This window comes from Amphimedon queenslandica, unplaced genomic scaffold (assembly GCF_000090795.2).
Source record: "Amphimedon queenslandica unplaced genomic scaffold, v1.1 AMPQUscaffold_13053, whole genome shotgun sequence".
In the NCBI taxonomy this organism is placed as follows: domain Eukaryota; kingdom Metazoa; phylum Porifera; class Demospongiae; order Haplosclerida; family Niphatidae; genus Amphimedon; species Amphimedon queenslandica.
This window is the reverse complement of record NW_003546711.1, coordinates 38989-59609: the sequence shown is the minus strand read 5'-3', so window position 1 is coordinate 59609 and position 20621 is coordinate 38989. Positions and strand designations below refer to the sequence as shown.

Below are 20621 nucleotides of genomic sequence, written 5' to 3'. Positions count from 1 at the left end.
AAGGATGAACTATCCTGTCACTTTTAAAAAATGTTCCAAGCTAAACTTTTAATCAAGCTTCCATCAATTAACATCTTTTTGAAATAAAACTACTGAAATAAAATCAATCCAGCTCTTAACGTGCATGCATATTCAGACCCCATACTCATAGTCCAGCATGGTCTGAACAGAGCAAACCCACTATTTAACACCACTGACCAAAATGACCTAGTAAAAGTGACAAGGATGAACTGTCCTAATACTTTGAGAAAATGTGACAAGCTAAACTTCTAATCAAGCTTCTCTCACAATTTTAATTCTTTCAATGAGAGGACTAATCTAGAGGAGTCTTAGATCAAACTGCTTTTAAGTTCTTCAGCCTTTAGAGATGCTTTAGACAGCCCCTCTCTCTTATCTAGCTGTTAGAAACTCAATCTGAGTTTGTCACGTTAAAATTTCCGCCATCTTGTTATTTTTTGACCACACCCTCTAAATTAATTTTACCCACGTGGTCCAAATTTATCAATAGTAGTATACTAATTTAATTTTCGTATTTTTCCGTTCACGAACAAGACGTAACGCAAATAGACCTAGACAGATTAGTGTGGGTCTCGCTCATGCTCGCCCCAATTAAGAATGAGTAAATTTACTTTGACCTGGGGTGTGAATTACAATTGTAGATCTATTTGTTATTAATAGAGGCTCAATTACTATTACAGTTGCATAATTGTAATTGTAATTAAGGCTTAAACCTGAACAGAATGTAATTAAAATTTATTTTGAGTTGTCATAGTGTAATATACTGACTACTGAATCAATACAGATGCTTAGAAAATGCTCTGAATCTACCTCAATAGGCACTTCACATATGATTATATGTATATGCACTGTACACTTGTAGATGGAAGTGTGCCAATCAGGGTTATTTCCAGTATAATGCCCAGCTCATGACAATTAGCTTACTCAGTAGAGCTTTTTTAGAAAACCCTAAAAATGGCTAGGAGAGATTTTTCATTTTTATAATTTTTTCTCATACATGTACAAGTTTATATGTTGTGTATCAACTTTGAGCTGATTCCGATTGAATTTAGATTTTTCACGAATTTTTAAAGTTGCTTTAAAATCAGGCCAAAGACCATGTAATATTATATACAAACAATTGTTATCGCCTTAAATCAGGACTGATATCAGTCTGAATCATACTGATATCAGTCCTGAATCATGGCTTTTGTGTAATCAGTTATGATATAGCTGCAAAAATCAGCCATGATACAATCATTGATACAATCATGCTAAAATTTGTACTGATTCATGCCAGAATATCAGGCATGATCTATAATAAAACTGTCAGGGCTGTACCAGTATAGAGTATCAGAGTTGGTCCATTATTTTGGGGCAAAAGTGCTGATTCAGGCGTGATAACATTTGGTTGTGTAGTACACGGTCTTCGACCAAATTTTGCAAAAAAATGACTAAGAAAAATTATCTATTTAATAATTTTTTCTAATACATATAGATGTACATATAGTTTAACTGAACTGATTCCAATCAAATTTGGATTTTTGGAAGTTACTCCAAAAAGGTATGGAGTATCATAGTGCAGTGCTTGTCAGCTCATGAAGCTCATGCTGTTTAGCTCACTTAGCATGCTTTTTAAGAAACCCTGTTAACAACAACAACAATAATAATAATAATAACTTAACAAGGAATAAAAAGAGTAATATTGGTGGACAGCCTCGGACTGACAGAGAGAAAGAAAGAGGAAAGTAACCTTGAAGGACTCAGGGAATGGGTCAAAGAGCTTTACAATAGAATAATTTTTAAACGAGAAAAGTTAGGAGGGAGACTCGGAGGGAGAGAACATAGGCGGCTGCAGGGGCAGGCAATGAGGGCAATGCCATTGCCCTACTATACTATATCCCAGTTGAGTTTGGGACAAGAAAAACTGGAATAACTTTTTATAGGAATGTGGGATAAGGATGAAACTTTCACAGGTTTTTAGTCGCCAAAGTCCATCAAAATCTGTGAAATCTTGGGTCTCTCAACTCTTGGGAACCCTGAGAACCGGGTTCTCCCTATAAACCCAATGGCATACCAAAATGACGTTTTATGACAATTTATCTACGTCATAGTTTACATAAGAACATGTGGTCGAGCGCCCAAACTGATAATTCTTGTTTTAAAAAGCTAACAGAGCAAGATCTTCTGATAACGATGGCCTTTATGAAGACTAGTTGACTCCAGTAGCTATTGTACTGCTTATCATGAAGAGCAAGACTGTTTTAAGAGTGAAACAACACAGCCGCCATGCTTCTATGAATATCATTAAAATACGTCATTTTGTGACGTAGCTACATTTTAAAAATCCACGCAGCTGCTTCCACTTCCGTCCCAAACTGAACTGGGATATAGTATATAATTTCTTACCGGAAGATGACATCATCATAATTAGCAGTTAATTAATAATTATTTAGTAGTTATTACATGGAATATAGCTATTTTAATGACAAAAACTACATTATTTTGCTCAACAAAGTGATAATTAGTAGAGAATAAGCTGCTAACTGCATGGTTTATTCACAGGAAGCCAGCCAGCCACTTCATAGGCCCATATCTATGGCCACTTCAGGAAGGCATAATCTACAGTAACCTGCAGCTAGAGTAGTTAACTGACTCCATCATATAGCAGCTTCATTATTATCAGCTAGGACTCATTCAACAGCTAAATCACCTAGCTACTGATACTCTATCATTGATAGAGGTCTTTTAGGTACTGAATTTTCCCTTCTTGAACACAAGAATGGCAGGGTAACTCTTCATTGAGAATTTCAGAGCCTTTTTCAACTTGATTTCTTCACAAAATGCTGACATAGAAGCCTTAACAGTCTTAAAACTCAAGAGCAAGACATGTGAGTGTGGTCATGGCCACACCCACTTATTGACCACTCCCACTTTCAGCCACACCTTTGCCCTACTTGGAGTGAAACCCTGCAGCCGCCTATGGGAGAGAAAGATTAGAACATTTATATACAACATAAGCATTTATAGTGATAAGTACATAAGTTATTAGAATCAAATGAACATGAGAAGTGATGCAATATTTTATTACTTTTTTATGACAGATGAACTGCCGTTTTTTCAAAAGAAAGCCATGTTTCTGTTTCTTGCAAAAAAAACTATCAAAATAAAGCCAGGGGCGGATCTAGGGGGGGGTTTGTGGGGTTGCAACCCCCCCAAAACATTCTAACTCAAAAATTTTTAATGTTTTTATTGTTGCAACAGTGGTGAAAGTGCTAACCACCTAGTTTATATAGCAACATTACTGTGGTTAATGAATATAATTAACAAAGAATGAGCTCCAAAAATGGTAGAAAAGTTGATTTTCACGTGATTTTAACCACAAAATAGCGCCAAAAAGGGGCGTGGCCAAAATTTCGGCGTGCTTCGCGCGCCATCTTTTCTCCCAACCCCTCCATTTGCAAAATCTTGGATCCGCCCCTGAAAGCTAGTAGCTCTATTTTCAATTGAAATTACTTCAACATGGTAGATCTATAGATTTAATTGTAGATTTAATTCTAATGGAGTCTATTTATACAGGAGTGTAATTGAATGTGTAATTGTAATTGAGGTTTGTAATTATTGATCCTTTGCAGGTCTGAATGGTATACAGGATCTCCTACAAACAGAAACGTTAAACACACACAGCTCACTCACGTGATCATGATGTAGCCCACTAAGCTAGCCCAGCCCAGGCGTGGTCTCACTGGTCTGACAAGACTACAACAACCAGTCAACCACTTCTTTAATGGTGAGGCTTTTAAAGTGATAACATCTTTAGCAATTTTCTCAAAACAGGAGGATCCGGAGGAATATCAATCACCAGTTGAAGAATCTCGACCTGATGGCCCTGGAACTGTTCCTGCTCAATACCAATATGTCGCCGGTCCCGATTCTTTATTACCTGAGGGTAGAAGTACTAGCACTAGCTCCGTTCTTCCTGAGCTTGAAGGTACATTCACGGCTTATTGCAGCATTCAATTTATATTTGTATGTTTACTTTAGCTGATAGTATTATTGATGCTGTAACTTTAAGACGTATAATGAAAAACAGGAATGTTAAAATAATTCCACTTCTTATCTGCTCTGCTGGTTTGCCAGAGAGTGCCAAAAAGGAAGCACTTCAAGAGATATTCAAGACTCCAATCACTGCAGGGTTCTCATCTCATCATATCTTGGCTACTAATAGGTCTAACTATGAAATCGCTTGCGTGTACTCAACCTCAATGCTGTACAACTTTGGTGTCCAATCTTGCCAATTAATCAGAAGTTCCGAAGGAATTTCATACAAAATTTCTACTGACCAGCCTTCGATTTACAAAGACACATTACTTAACAAGCACATGAAAGAACTATTAGCTCACTTGCACAAATATTGCATCCAATTTTGTGACAAACAAGAGTTAGAATTTGTTTTTACTGTAACAAGAGGTGCAGCTCTAATAAATATTTGGAACATAACACTCAACACTAATGTATTTTACTTTTTGAGAGCATTTAGTGGCCACCTGACTAATAGTCGTATGTGGCTTTTTGCAGATTTGACCATAGAAGAAGTAAATGAAGAAGAAGGAAAGCTTCAGATATGGCAGAAACCGTTGGATTATCTCCTTCGCTGCATGCGACTTTGTAAAGGAGTTACTACTCATAAGCGACCATGCACTGTATTCGCTTCACACAGCGGAGAGGATAGTGATAAAGAAATCGAAACCAAAATGAAGACTTTCGAAGAAGAATTGCAACGAGTGGCCAGACAGTTAAATGTCACAGAATTCGTAGATCAAACCTTACCTTTCAACAAAAAAACTCAAGGTAATTATTTTCTTCTGTTTCTAAAGAATTTAGTGGGTAGTGTTTATGGAAAAACACGTATTCCGATTTCAGGGTTATTTTTACGTGGTGCTCTAGAACATAAGGAGAGCATGTTTATGAGGAAGGCAGGGTTACGTCAGCTTGCTGAGGAATGCGATATGAATGATGAGGATTTCAAAGAGTTTTGTGAACTATTTACATCATTTGGCAGCATCTTTGACCTTAGTCTTGTTAATGATACCAGTGATATTATTATTGTCAAACCTAATGAATTTTTATCTAATCTCAATAAAGCATTTGACAACCCTCCAGATTCTAAGATGTACAACGAAAGTGGCATCATCACCAAAACAGCAGCTAGAGAAATGTTTGGGGCCAGTCAGGGAGAGACATTCATGTCAGTTCTAGCATTAGTTGGCATGGTAGCAGTGGTGCCAGGTGGAAAATATGCTGAAGATGAAACTCATGAAGTTTGTTACTATATGCCTTGTGCTCGAAAACGTAAGCAAGAGCGCTTCATGGACAAGGAGGCAGTCAGACTACTATTGAATAATAGAAGTCCTATAAACTTTGTCAATTTTGAAGTTGCTTTTACTAATTGTATGTTGAAACACAGTTTTGCACAACTTCAGTTGTCAACTGCTGAAAATCGTACCATTATAAAGTGCACAGATAACAGCAGCATAATAACAATGACCTATAGAGGTGATGAGATTGAAGTTAAAGTTATGCCTCCTTCAAAAAAGCACACCTTGTGTGTTGTTCAGGCATTCAAAGAAATAGCAGAAATTATCGACAAAAAGAAGGGCCGTGGACGTTTCAGTTATGCTTTTGCTATTATGTGCTCAAAAAATGAAAAAGAGTATCACCGACTTCCACATGACGTCAAGTTGTGTGATGAATGTAAGTCAAAAGCAGAGTATAGTGACTGGATAGAAGCGTTGACTGAGGTATTAAAATATTTAGCATTATATAAATATTAATCAAGTATCCCATATAGGAACCAATACCTGAAAAGTTTAAGTTTGTGACTGGTTAGTTTATTAAAATTTATATAATATTATTTAATAACTGTTACTCTCATTGTAGATATTGAATTTGATGATGTCATTTTTGTTACAAAAGAATTAGTAGCATGTTGTGACCAAGAAATGCTGACTGATTTATTCAAGACATGCTTTGATGCTGATTACAAGGAGTCACTACCACCTTGGTTGAATGTCCTCAATCAACTAACTAAGTGGATAACACAAGATTTATCAAATGTGCCAAACAGTTCAGCAACAAAGGCTGAGCTTGCAGCAAAGCTGGATAAATGGAGCAACTCAAAACCTGATGAGATCAAGGCATTAGTGAAAACGTTGCATAAATTCATACAGTAGCTCCAATTATTTTTAATGTGACCTTGCTATTGCTGATTTTTTTTACTATTATCAGTAAAATATAATTGTATTAACTCAAAAGTACAGATTAAATTTATCCTTGGCTGTGTGCTTATATCATGCCTTGATTGAAGGAGCTAGATCTAGCTTCTCCGGCAAAGACTACTTCTTGTTCTCAATTATGATATCCACATCCATTTTTGCACTGTTTGTGCAGCTTCTTTTTAGGCAATCTAAATCATCTGTTACTTCTAGATAAATAAAGTAAATAATGTAAGAGAAATGAAGTAATTAGCAAAGCACTTTAAAACAAACAAAATTAACAGACTGTACTATTATAAACAATATTATTTTACAAGTATAATTATGGTTAAATGTGTAACTAACTAGAACTGAAGAATATTTAACACCAAATCAGGCTATATAGACTAAGTATAAATTAAAAATTTTATTTTACTAATTTTACAAAAAGTTACTAGCTGGCAGAGCCATTGCTGATAAAAATTATGAATTTACTAATAGTAACTATGAGAAAATGAAATAAGTAAAAAATGATAAAATACATTTTTATATAAATAAAATACATTTTTATTATGATAGTAGCTTTTTTATATTTTTATTTCAGTGTATATCTTAGAATCTGGATACTTACAATAATAATATCGCCGTTATATTAAAGCGGAGCCTTATCATTAATAACAAGGCTCCGCTTTAATTCATTAATGATTTTTACAAAATATCATGTACTGTTATAGCCTAATGTCTTTGATCAAATTTGAAGCAACTTTTAAAATGTTTTTAAAATCCTGTTTTGATGGAATCAGCCTAGTACTCATCAGTGGGTTGTTCCAAAATGACACCGTACTATGGTACACAGTATTTTTTGACAAAAATCACAAGGAGAGAATTTTACATTTTAATGTTTTTTTCTGATACATGTTTTTATGTGTGTTGAGTATCAACTTTGAGCTGATTTGGATCAAGTTTGATCTTTATGAATTTATGAAGTTGCTCAAAAATTGTACCATTAACAAAATTTTGCCAAAGACCAAAGGCTATAGCCTTTGGTCTTTGGAAATTTTTTTTACAAATGGCTATAAAAAATTCTTAATTTCTTTATATTTTTTCTGATACACATACATGTTCTTTTGTAGTGTAGAAAATTCCAATTAAAACTGGATTTTAATGAATTTTAAAATTTGCTTTAAATGCCATGTATTGTATTGTAGTGCTTGTCAGCATGCTGTTTAGCTCAAGCTTTGTAGGAAACCCTGCAGTTAGACATAATTATGGTTATTATGTTAAAAAGTAAAATTTATATTAAATTATGTTGTTCAGACAAAATGGTAGAACAACACAGAATTTGGTCGAACAATTGAACAAAAATGGTTGGAAAATGTCTGATGTTCAACTGTTACTTTTCAGGCTCTGCCAATGTTTATGTATGTGTACACATGTACTTAAACCAAAATATAAAACAAATATAAATTGTCACACATCCAATATACCATAAATCAGAAAATTTATGCGGTAGAAAATTTTGTGTTTTAAGTGATTTAATTTTTATGCAAAATTATAAAAATTATAACAAAAGCTATACAAAAGAACTGCTATTATAAAAACGGAGTCAAAGACAAAGAAAGAGGGAGCAGGAGTGGAAGACAGAAAGAGAGAGATGGAGAGAGGGAGATGGAAAGGGAGAGAGACAAACAGGGAAACAGTCATGTATCATTGAATGTACATAGCATGTAATTATACGTGTGATCTAATTTTTTTGAAAAAATTTGATTTAGTAAAATTAAAAAAAACAGTAAAAATTTCCAGATGGACAGTAATAACTTTTGTGACTTTTGCAACCAGGTTAATGTACAAAACCATAATTAGAGTGATGATCTTTTAGCATAATTATTATAACCATAATACTACTAATACTAATTCATTACTTAAATGTTCTGGTATTACAAAGGCCTGGCACTATAAAACGTTAGACAGATATTTATTGGAAGGGCAAAAAGAGATTGATTGACATCACAGTGTATCTTACCAGTTAATATGATAACAGTCTTGCATAAATTTTTGATGTGATTATTGTACACGCAATCATCAAGTGTAATTGTCTAATTTAAAAAAATACATAAACTGTGTACAAAATTACTAAGTTAATACTTGCTATTCATCAATATTCAAATGACCAAATATGGACAAAATATGAAACAATTATTAGCAATATGATCATAGCCATATATTGATATCATAGCCATATATTGATATCATAGCAATATGATCATTGCACTGAAGGCTCTTAAGAAGAGTCTATAGAAGTAAAACAGGGCTGTTTCATTCTAAAATGCAGTAGCTAGAGTCCCACAAACCTTCGCCATTGGTCTACTAAGAATTGAACAACGCTATCCCAACCAGCCTGGTACCCATGGGTAGTAACAGAAGTTTCCAATCCCATTTACGGGTAGTTATTTATGTTTTGAGTAACTTTTAAAATTCATGTAAAACTCAATTTTGGTTGAAATCAGCTCATTTGCTATATAAAATAAGAATATGTATAATGTATCAGAATAGAATTATGAAATGGAAAATTTTCTCTTAGACATTTTTGACTGCACAGTGCTAATGTACATGTACTGTGTATTTATGCTAAAGACAAAACAATCTAAAATCCCACACATGCAGTTCTTGAGGTGGTTAACTTTTAATCATCACAAAATTAAAACATTTGCCAACTGTGAGGCTAACTGATACTAACAACTTATATTCATTCTTACCCTTCCTTTTTCTATTATTGACATATATGTATAATTGAGTAAGAATGCAAAAGTATTTTCATCAAGATCACAACTATTGTTGTACATAAATAGACTTTGTACATGGCTTGCTTGCTTAAGCTTGGTTTACACTTACCGCAAAACACAAGGTAAACGTTGCGTTTCATTGGCCATTGGCCAAATTATCTGGCATTCATTTGCCAAATTAATTGGCTTTTATTGGCCAAAACTAAACTTTGGCCAATTTCTCATTAACTTTAAAATGTTTTGCATCAAAAGGTCAAATTGCCCATGCACTTTTTTGACTGTTTCATTAAATGTAAACCTAGCTTTAGGCTCATCTCTTATTGGTACTACAAAGTCTGACACTATAAGTCTATGACTAAAGTTTAATTTAGACATAAAATTAATAAGGAGGTTGCTTACAATTATTGACATTATCGTTAACTTACCAGATTATATTATACAGTCTTGTCATGTGATTATTGTGCGCACAGGTACCGATACTCTGCCAAACTAAAAAAATAATATGAACTATGTACAAAATTACTAAGTAAATACTTGCTATTCATTAGTATTCAAATGACCAAATATGGACAAAAATAAAACAATTGTTAGCAATATGATCATAGCCGAACAACAATGTAATGAATAACGAGCTATGAACAGTATGTAATATAGAGTTTATACATAAGGTATTATGAGACTATCTTCACATACACACATACTCTAACAGTATTTATTAATTTTGAATATTATTTCAAAGAATACATGTATACCTTTGATGTAAAAAAGGAGTACACACAAACACTTTTGTGTGTAGATTCATGACATGTCACACCCTTTAGCTTCGACTCTTATTTATGAGTATGTTTATAAATTAATTGACCTCTTTTTCATTAATAGCCCACTTTTACCTATTGGTACTACAAAGTCTGACACTATAAGTCTATGACTAAAGTTTTAGACATAAAATTAATAAAGGAAAGAAGGAGGTTGCTTACAATTATTGACATTGTCTTTAACTTACCAGATTATTATCATACAATCTTGTTATGTGATTATTGTGTGCACAGGTACCAATACTGCCTAAATAAAAAAATAGTATGAACCATGTACAAAATTACTAAAAAACATATTTCCTATCATTAATATTCAAATGACCAAATATGGACAAAATATGAAACAATTTTTAGCAATATGATCATAGCCGAACAACAATCTAATGAATAATATGAGCTATGTACAGTATGTAATACAGGGTTTATACATAAGGTATTATGAGACTATCTTCTGACATACACACATACTCTAACAGTATTTATTAATTTTGAATATTATTTCCAAGAGTACACATACCTTTGATGTAGAATGAGTACACATACACAAACACTTCGGTGTGTGCATTCATGACATACCACACCCGTTAACCTTGACTCATTTTATTAATAAGTGTGTTTATATTAATTGATTGACCTCTCTTTCACAAAAAGTAATTATGCTGTTAAATTTGCACCTCGTATAAAGGCCATTAATAACCCACTTTTATAGGCCTGTTTATATGTATACAATTCATACTTTTAGATACACTCATAAGTATTATGCCTTAACTAATGAAACATTTATTTGACTCCTTGAACTACATATGGCTATAGTTGCAATAATACTAAACATAAATACTATAATACATGCTGTAATCATTTGGCAGAAAATCTAATAAAAAATTTTGTGGTTCAAAATTTTGGCAGCTTTTTAAATTTCAAAAAATCTACAAAATACAGTACAACATGGCCAAGGAGGATTTACAAAAAATTTTGGGCCACAAAAATAACAGTAGCACATAATTTATGGTTACGGTGTATTCAAAAAATAAATTACGCCTTTAGATACTTAATAGTTAGGCACAAGTAATAGTGTGGTATCATTAATTTACCTAGTGCTCCCTCCCCTCTTTGTCATGCTGGCACATTTACTACTTGAGTGGATTTTTAGATACAGAATTTAACTTCATTCAAATGATGGCTAGAAATAATATTTAAGTTCTGACAATCAATATCAAAGACATTAATTCCTTCATCATACATTGCTATGCATAACCAATGTGCATTGCACTGTAAGAGTTTTAAAGATACTAACTGAGTATAAATTAACTGTCACATCACTGAGAAAAAATAATTATTTGCTATTTAAATGACCAAATATGGACCAAAATAAAACAATTGCTATCAATATGATCGTAGCCAAACAACAATGTAATGAATAATGAGCTATGTACAGTATGTAATACAGGGTTTATACATAAAGGTATTGAGACTATCTTCTCACATACACATTAACAGTATTTATAGCAAACAAAAGATATCAAAGATCACACACACACAAACAAATACTGAATTATATTTAGACATTGTTTATTATCTATGGTTGAAATGATGTGTGCTAGACTTTCAGTTTAACTCATTATATTAACTCTACATTCCTATTTGTTATAGTATCAATAATATCAAAGTAGCTACTACAAGACTAGATGCCTTGCAGAAATAAATGTTTTGATTGAATTGACTCTTGTTTATTAATCGGAGTACTTGAAGCAACCAAAGGGTCACACATATACTTTATACAGTGTATCAATTAACGCATGTCAAGATATTGTCAGGTAGAGATGTTTCTTTAATGTGTAAAAGTAACACTGATTTCACTAAACACACCCTTATCCTTTGATCTCAAATCTAAATTTTTATGGTGACATTTATAGCTCATGAATACTTCAATACAGTAGCCTATATAATGATTAATTTTGGTAAACACAAGGAAACTTCATAGCATATAGTTTTGAACAAAAAATGGCAGCTATTAGTATTGATATGTCAATCGATGCACCTTCACCTTCAGCAGGGCATGATACTAGATTTGACGACACTGATGTCGATGGCATAATACAATACCAGGCTCCACTGGAGGAACCAGAGGAACCACTTGAGGAAACTGACAATAACACAGCTAGTGAGCAAACTCCAACCTATAAAAAAGAAACCAAAAAAATATTTCAAGCAGCTAAATCTAAGATTAAATGCCTTGTATGGTTAGTTCAAATTGTACTGTTTGTATCTGTTCTTTTGTGTCTTGTGCTAAGCAAGATCACATTTATGAAGATAGCAACTGATTTATACATCTTGAGCAACCACAAAAATAGTAGTGACTATGAATTAGACTTAGACATACCAGCACAACAGCATGCAGCTAGCCTATACTGGATGCTTTTCTTTATGATCATGGTGCCTAACACAATAACATGGGTTATAGGACTATTCAATGGCTTGCTCAGCAGATCTGTTCTGAGGCCATGGCCAAAGCAGTACAGCTGGAGAGTAAGTATTATTAATGCATTAAATACAATCCCTTTTATTTTTATTATTACAGTGCATAGTGTTGGCAATTATTGAAGGAACTATAGAGTCAGGTCTAATTTTTTATGCATTTGTCTCACTCAACCCTATCCTGTTGGTAGTCTTAATGTGTGGAATCTATGGATTTTCTTGGGATAAATTATGGAGCAGCTTTACAAAAAATGATAAAAGGGACGCTAAGTATAAGACAGACACTAAGGATAACAAAGATGACACCAAAAAAGATGCCAAGGATAGGAGGAAAAGTCAAACAAAATAGATAATTTGGGTAACTTCTCAATTGATTGTAAGCTTATCTAAACTTTTCATCATACTTGTACCAATATCCTATACACAAAATAATGTGCAGACAAACATTATGATCATTACAATACTTTTAATTGCCATATCATGGATTTGGTCAAGAAAATTACAAAAGAAGACATTTTCAGTAAGTGAATCCTCAAAAAATAGGGCAATAGGAAAAACTAGCAAAGCTAAAGGAAGGTGGAAAGCAAGTAAATTATTACATAAACTTTGCAAAAATAAAAATGTATTTTGTTTTTAGGTTTTCTGGCAGCATTCATTCGTTTGGTAACTTGTTTCGTAGTAAGCAGCATCATTTTTAGGTACACTTACACTTCAAAAGATGGAGAAACGGTTGATCAATTTAGCCATAAACTCTATTGGAATAGAACTTACGTTGCTATATTTTCCACACATGCCATTACAAGTTTTCTGGCTTACATCCTGTCATATTTATCCTGTTACATGACACTGCACGTATCTGGGCTAGCCCTGCCAGTTCTATTTGCTACTCCACTATCCCTTGGAGTTTATATAGCTTTGATGTATTACGATGCATTCCCCTTTTACTATCAAAATTTAGTTATTTCAGAGTTAAAGGACGCACCAAAATTTTGGTACACAATTCTATCAAGTGGCTTACTGCTGTGGTTCTGTCAGCTGATATCTAATATTCAACTTTTCGTACATAAAAATGCCATTCTTGCACCAGAAAAAGATGTTTTTGTCCGCCCATATTACAACAGTATCTTGCTTGAGCAGTCACTAGCTATGAATCGGGCTGACTCCCAGTCAGGAGCTATTAAAAAAGCTGGTTCACAGTTGCAAATAAATCAAAAGCCAGAAGTTGCGTGTGAACCTGACTCACAGCCAGGAGCTAGAAAGCAACAAATGTGTAAGGTGTATGTCTGTTCCACAATGTACAAAGAGAATGAAATAGAAATGAAGCAAATGTTAATATCTATTAAACGATTATCAGACTTGTATAAGAAAGAAGAAAAACCTGTTCAAAAAGAAAATGATGAAACCAGTTCCCCTATTGCAGAAGGAGCAGCTAGGTATGAATCTCACATTTTTTTTGATGGAGGTTGTCGAGACAATGAATTGTATCCATTTGCTATTCAGCTTTTGAGTCTCATTCCAAAAACTTTCAAAGTTGACCTTAATGAAGCAGAAATATGGAAAACTCCATATGGATATCGCTTTCAATGGAAAATAGGCACAAGTGAAGTGCCATTTGTTGTTCATTTCAAAGATAATGAGATGGTTCGAAATAAGAAAAGGTGGAGTCAAGTCATGTACATGAAGTATATTCTTGAGCATAGAGAAAAGAAAAAAGAGCTTGACAATGTCTTCATTCTTACTACAGATGGCGATGTTGACTTCAAAGCAGAGTCTGCTGTTGTTCTTTTAGATATGTTAGCTCGCGATCCTCAAGTTGGTGCTGTTTGTTCATGAACTCATCCTCTTGGCAATGGTGCTATCTACTGGTATCAAGTATTTGATTATGCAATTGGTCACTGGCTTCAAAAAAGCACAGAGCATATCCTTGAATCAGTGCTATGTTGTCCTGGTTGTTTCAGTGTATTTCGTTGCTCTGCTCTTCAGCAATGTCTTAAGACATTTTCTAGTGAGGTTGAGGATGCCATGGAGTTTCTCACAAAGGATATGGGTGAGGATAGGTGGCTATGCACACTTTTAATCGAAAAGGGATGGAGATTAGAATATTGTGCTATATCTAATAATAAGACATACTGTCCTATGACCTTTGATGAGTTCTATAAGCAGCGCCGTAGATGGATTGGGTCAACCATTGCTAATATTGGGCTATTGATTAATAAAGCTAAAAAGATCACTAAAAATAATGAATCCATTAATTGGACATTCATCATATATCAGTTAATAGCTTTTTTTTCAACGATTATTTCTCCTGCTACAGTTATTCTGGTTATAGCTTCTGGTTTAACAGCATCATTTGGGATTAATAGTACTGCTGTGATTGTTGTAACAGGGCTAGTTGCAGTGTGTTATGGTATTGTGTGCATTATCACAAGTGTAAAGACTCAAATCAATATTGCTAAAGGTCTAACAGTAATCTTTGCTATGGTAATGGCTCTTGTCATAGTTGGAATCATAAAAGAGAAAACGAATGAACTATTGTCTGCCTTTCAGATAAATGAAAGCGATTCAAGTGTGGAATATAATTTTTATAGTGACAGTGGAAAATTACTGATTGCTGAAAGCACTATATATTTAGCCTTGTTTGGTATCATCTTTATAACGACAGCAATTTTTCACTTCTTTGAAGGTTTTGCATTAATACAGTCTTTGTGGTATCTTCTTGGCTTACCAGCTGGCTACCTGTTCTTGTTCATTTTTTCTATAGCTAACCTCAATGACAGATCATGGGGAACAAGAGAAACTCAGATTAGTCTTGAGAAATCTTTTAAATTAAAAAATATAAAAGATTGGGTAAAAAACCTTCCTTCTAAGTTTAAAAGAATGTTCAAAAGTAAAGATCATCATTATTCAGAAGAAAACACCAATTTAGAACCTCAGGATCTAAGAGAACTTGAAGAACAAAAAGAAAAAAAAAGTGAGGAACAAAGAGGGCTTGAGGAACAAAGAGGACTTGAGGAACAAATAACCGAAAACTGTACAGATCCAAAACACCGCGAGTGCAGTGAAAGTGAAAAATATCATGGTAAGATTTATGAAAACTACATCTATTACACTCATATGTACAGAATATGAATGGCTGGAGAACTGGCTTAAAGAAACTAACAGTATGGTAAGAGCTACATGTATGCACATATTAATAAAAATTTATTATAAAGATAAAATTAATACAACTAACAGATAATAAAAGCATGTTTATCTATAGCTGGAGTTCTTACTTTTGAATAATTGAAAAATATATATTGATGTTGATTTTACTTTACTTTCCCTTTTACAATAATAAACAAGCATAACAGTACAAACACAATATACAAACTGATTATATACAAACTATGATTATAGGAACAACCTGGGGGCTTTCAGTGCCCCCAGGTTGTAAAAATCAAATAGTGCAGGCAACAGTTAACCTTAGATGCCATTTTCCAGATAATAACATCATTATTCTTCTGTATTGTATACATTTTAGGATTTTTTAAAAGAATTTATAGAGGAAGGTTACACCTATGAAAAACTTGTTGTGAGGATGACAAAAAAGGTTATATTAATGCTCATTTACAGTAATCAGCAGTACACATTACTTGTATAATAGGATTTTGAAGACATCGGGGTTAAACCCATTGGATATGTTCATCGTTTATGCAAAGCTGCTCGAAAGCTTCGTTGTAAACCTATTCGTTCTGGATTGCCAGTAAATATAATCATTAAACCAACAACCACCTAATACCTTTTTCCATAGAAAGATGTTAAGGAATGGATACTTGAATACATAAAAATAATAGACTTGGAAGTTTGCTATGTGTGCCAATTTGAAAAAGCAGGTTACTCTTCAAAAGAAGATATTGAAAACCTTGCTTATATAACTGAAGATGAATTAATGAATACTATAGGAGTTAGAAAGAGAGGTAGATAAAATATCTGATTTAATTTGATTTAAAATCCTACATAGCTCATGTGAAGAGGTTCATGGAAGGGATTAAACTTTTAAAAGTTATAAATAAAAGTATGTACCATTCCGTTTCTACATTTAGGAACATACAACATAATTTTTATATAGAGGAAAAGAAGCTTGATGAAACTCTGAAGGAACTTGAGGAAAGTAAAAATACACAAAACACAAGTTTAGGTGAAGAAGAAGAATTCTGGAGGAAATTAGCAGCAACAACTCTACAACCAATACCAGAGCACTTGAATAAAGTTATACAGCTTCGTAATAGTCTAAAGCAGTTACGTAACTACACTCTGATTGCTGTACTAATAGTCAACCTCATGTGGCTCATTCTTCTCTCTATTTTCACATTTAATGAGTTAAAAGAAGTTGGACTAACAGCCAGTATTCTTAGTCTACTTTTTCTGGTTTCATACGGAATCTTAATAATTATCCAATTTTTTGCAATGGTATTCCATCGGGTAGTCACACTCTCCCACTATATTGCTCGACTGAATCAAGACATGCCAGTTGAAAATGATGAAAATGACGAAGGTGATGAAAGTGATGAAAGTGATGAAAGTGAAAATGAAGAACATTAGACATTAGTTAGTTAGTTAGTTAGTTAGCTAGTTAGTTAGTTAGCTAGTTAGTTAGTTAGTTAGTTAGTTAGTTAGTTCGACTGTAATATTTGCTGCTACATTATTCATGTAATTTAATGCTGCATTCTAAATATGTAATTTGCTAATATGCTTTATAGGAACAGAAATATTTATTTCATTGTATTACATTATTAGTTTTCTTTCTTTAGTTTATGCCATTAAAATATAATTTGAGGGTATATTATGTACTGCAGAATTCAAATAAGCAAACAATCAAAACTGTTACAATGCACTTAATAAATTGCCACTTAATTTCCAGAATAGAACTTTTATTATCATTGTGGATTTTCCATATGAAACTTCTTCAATCACATGTGTGATAATTAATGGCACAGTAACCTTCATGCATACATGTACATGTACACACAATTACAATTTACTGTTATCAAGAGTACATAATAATCTTGCTGTTATTATTGTTACTATTAATAGACTGACTTTTGGTTCATCCATCTTTCCTTCTGTATTCCTATCTTTCTCATTCTCTGTAAATAAACAAAGTGTTGCTGTGATTCTCAATTTTTCAAACAGAAATATCCGAGCTATCAATTGTCTTGTCTCCATTCAGTTGTAGACTAGATCTACTAGACTATTACCTCTAGCAGTTTCCAATATTACTTAATATGCAAATGCAGCTAGGGAGCCAAAAAACTTAATTCAGTCTTGAAAAAGGGTTAGTGGACCCATTTATTCTTTAGACATGTAAGTATACATAACATGCACAGCATATAGACCTGCTATACACCAAACCTTGCACCCTCACCAAGCAATCTCGGTTAATGTTCTCTTTCTCCAAGGTATCATCACTAAGACCATGGGCCATGAATGAGCCAGACAATTTACACACCAACCTAATTAGATATACAGTAAACACAACCTATTTACTACGATGCACATACATGATACATAGCATTGCAGCTGCAGCAATAAATTAAAGGAACATTGACCTCAATAAAAAATCTACTAGATTGCCACAAAACTGTAATTGTAAAAATAGTATCATTATTTATCAGTATTACTATACACATAGCTCTGAATTTTCATTGGTCAAAAATTTTCTCACAAAGCATTTTGTTGAAAAAATTTTTGCAGTAAGCACTATGTAGAAATTTAACAGAAATGACAGAAATTTAAATTTTTTAATTTTTGACTGAGAGTTATTTTAAAATCAAAAGCATGGGCAATTATAATTTGACCTCAGATGTATACGCTAAACTAAATTCAACTCCAGCATCAATGTACATGTAACATCGGGACTAGGGACTAGTGTGTATTGTAAATCAACCTTAACACCCTCTACATTTTACCTGATGACGATGGAACAAACAAAACTAATGTTGGTGGTCACACATAGATCCATACAGTATCAAGCAGACAGCACTAGGAGCAGTCTGATTGATAACATGTTCAAGTTCCAGTCACTTGGAGTTAGGACAAAGGTCTTAATATATCTAAGATCCTAGTTCTTAGGTACTACAACCCAAAACCACTCCTGTGGGTGTGATCTTATATAGAACACGTGCATACATGTGGGGCATGCCAAGTGAAATAGAAATTTCATTGTATATGGTAGATAGTATAATCATGTTGAAAAAAATTATAATGGTACAAAGTAGCTATAATTTGATCATTTGTAAAGTGCAAATACTGTAGGGCACCTGTGTGCAAAAATAATAGTAAAAAAATTTTTCTTATATGTCATTTATTATACTTCATCCTCATGCAGGGGCCACACGGACATTGTGCCTTGAAAAAATAGAAAACATCTTCTTCAGCTTTTGCTTCCAGTTAAAACAAGACTAATAAACATCAGTAAGTTTATCTATTTACAGCATTTAGACATGACTTACTGCAGTAAAATTAGGCCCACTGACAGCAGTCAATGCAGTTTCCTCCCCACCTGTAATACAATTAACTTTTAAATTTTTGAATCAGCTCTATATTCCTCACTTGCTGATTGCCACTGTGTGTCTTCAGTAGGTAGAATCTAGTAGTGATGTTCCTCTTGTGTGCTATTAGAATGACCATCAGCAGGATACCTGCAGTGATCAGCAGGATTCATTTGACCAATATCTTGTGGTAACTGCTGGTCAGTAGATGATGATGGCCGCTTCATTGGAACATGTCCATGTTCATCCAGCTCAGGAGGAGTTGGAGGATGAATAGAAAACTAAAGTGACTCATACTAATATACAATTAGTCATTGTGAATATATATTACTTGTGATGCAATGGACCATGATGATGACTGTCTCAGCCAGCCGTAACTTTCTAAGAGTTTAATACATTCAGTGTGATTCCTTTGATTAGCATGATCAAGAGGAGTCATATCACTAGCATCCCTTTGTCCACGATCAGCTCCTTGTCTGTCAGGTAATATTAAAATATGAAGAAAGAGAGAAATAAAAAGAAACAACAAGTGAGAAATACATCAAATGTGATGTGTGGTTTGTTGATTAAATGGTATACAAATTTACAAAATTTTTATCAGTGAAAGTGCAAGGTTCATATTAATAGTAAAATGTACCTCAGTAGTAACTGGATAATACCAGGCTGGTTTGCTGCAGCTGCCCAATGGAGAGGAGTAGTCCCTGAATTATCTTGACAATGAAGATCACAGCTGCCGGATAGTTTATAATTCTTGTTATTTGCTTTATCAATAAATTTTATCAACATACCTTTTGCAAGCAAGTAATGCTCTTACACAGTCAACAGAGCCTTCAGCACATGCATAGTGTAAAGTTGTTCTTCCCTTGAAATCTGCAAAAGTAGCAGCTATTGGTCTGGACTCAAGGATGGCCTGTTACAAGTAAAATCATTAAATATCATTTATTTCTATTTACTTTGATACAAATTGGAGAAAAGAGAAGTACAGCATAGTTTAGTGGTGTTCGACCTTTACGATCTTGTGCACAAACATTAGTAGTTGGAACACATGAGAGGAGTGTGCTGATGTGTTGATGCTGTTCACACATTACAGCCCAATGCAAAGGAGTTAAACCTTCCATGTCCTAACACATAAGAAAATTATTATAGTAAATTAATAAATATTAAAACTCACAGTTTGTTTTCAATATTTCCAATTACATGTTTACAAAGGACCTTTAAACATAAGGCGTTCGGTGTTTTCATTACCCAGTGAGAAACTGACCTTCCATGAGGGTCAGTTATGTGAACATCAGCTCCATTCCTAGAATATAAATGTGTTATTATTACTTATTATTAATTCACTGTAATTATACCGTAGTAGAATCTTAATGATTTCAGGCCTAGCATGATAGACAGCCCAAAACAATGCTGTAAGATTAGCATTGTCAGTAGCATTAACATCAGCACCCATATTGATCAGTGACTTTTAAAATAAAATTAATAAACTGCCTCAATTCAATGTACTATCTATTATATATACCTCACAAATTTTTGTTTGATTGCCCAAGACAGAATACATGAGAGCAGTATGCCCACCTTCATCTTTGTAGTCAATACCGTACTTCATTACCTGAATGATGCAATAATTAATGTGAATTAATTGAAACAACATCATATACAACTGACCAGTTTCTTTAAATGAGATCTATTGCCTTTAAACAATGCTGATTGATGCAACTCGTGTTGACTCATTAATTCATTATTGACCTGCTCAGGCTCATTCTGTGA

The 20621-nt window shown here is 33.5% G+C and overlaps 2 protein-coding genes and 3 long non-coding RNA genes across 6 annotated transcripts; 2 read left to right on the top strand and 3 right to left on the bottom strand.

Moving 5' to 3' along the window:
- Positions 1–2767: 2767 nt before the first annotated feature.
- Positions 2768–3190, bottom strand: LOC109585506 (uncharacterized). The gene is made up of 2 exons (XR_002186516.1): positions 3089–3190; positions 2768–2977 (listed from the first exon to the last, which is right to left on the bottom strand). It is a non-coding gene; the product is annotated as an uncharacterized LOC109585506 (long non-coding RNA).
- Positions 3191–3450: 260 nt separating this feature from the next.
- Positions 3451–6311, top strand: LOC109585504 (uncharacterized). The gene is made up of 5 exons (XM_020001618.1): positions 3451–3787; positions 3835–3988; positions 4042–5798; positions 5849–5882; positions 5938–6311. Exons 1-5 carry the CDS (start codon positions 3785–3787, stop codon positions 6228–6230), a joined length of 2241 nt encoding a protein of 746 aa, XP_019857177.1. The 5' UTR covers positions 3451–3784; the 3' UTR covers positions 6231–6311.
- LOC109585505 (uncharacterized) lies at positions 6282–12330 on the bottom strand. Of its 2 annotated transcripts, XR_002186515.1 has the most exons (6): positions 11894–12330; positions 10038–10096; positions 9787–9962; positions 9460–9523; positions 8275–8347; positions 6282–6481 (listed from the first exon to the last, which is right to left on the bottom strand). It is a non-coding gene; the product is annotated as an uncharacterized LOC109585505 (long non-coding RNA). The 2 variants fall into 2 exon arrangements; XR_002186514.1 differs by lacking the exon at positions 9787–9962 and having other exon boundaries at positions 11894–12026.
- Positions 12331–12681: 351 nt separating this feature from the next.
- LOC100638358 (uncharacterized) lies at positions 12682–17088 on the top strand. The gene is given in 8 exon segments (XM_011408271.2): positions 12682–12911; positions 12962–15403; positions 15447–15490; positions 15845–15913; positions 15968–16066; positions 16115–16280; positions 16325–16378; positions 16433–17088. Coding segments are annotated over 8 exon segments (3486 nt in total). The 5' UTR covers positions 12682–12772; the 3' UTR covers positions 16906–17088.
- A 1432-nt stretch (positions 17089–18520) lies between these two features.
- Positions 18521–20615, bottom strand: LOC105314230 (uncharacterized). Its single transcript, XR_002186513.1, has 12 exons — positions 20520–20615; positions 20374–20463; positions 20207–20316; positions 20026–20154; positions 19808–19975; positions 19643–19764; positions 19492–19584; positions 19186–19330; positions 18916–19135; positions 18816–18865; positions 18677–18764; positions 18521–18623 (listed from the first exon to the last, which is right to left on the bottom strand). It is a non-coding gene; the product is annotated as an uncharacterized LOC105314230 (long non-coding RNA).
- Positions 20616–20621: the final 6 nt, after the last annotated feature.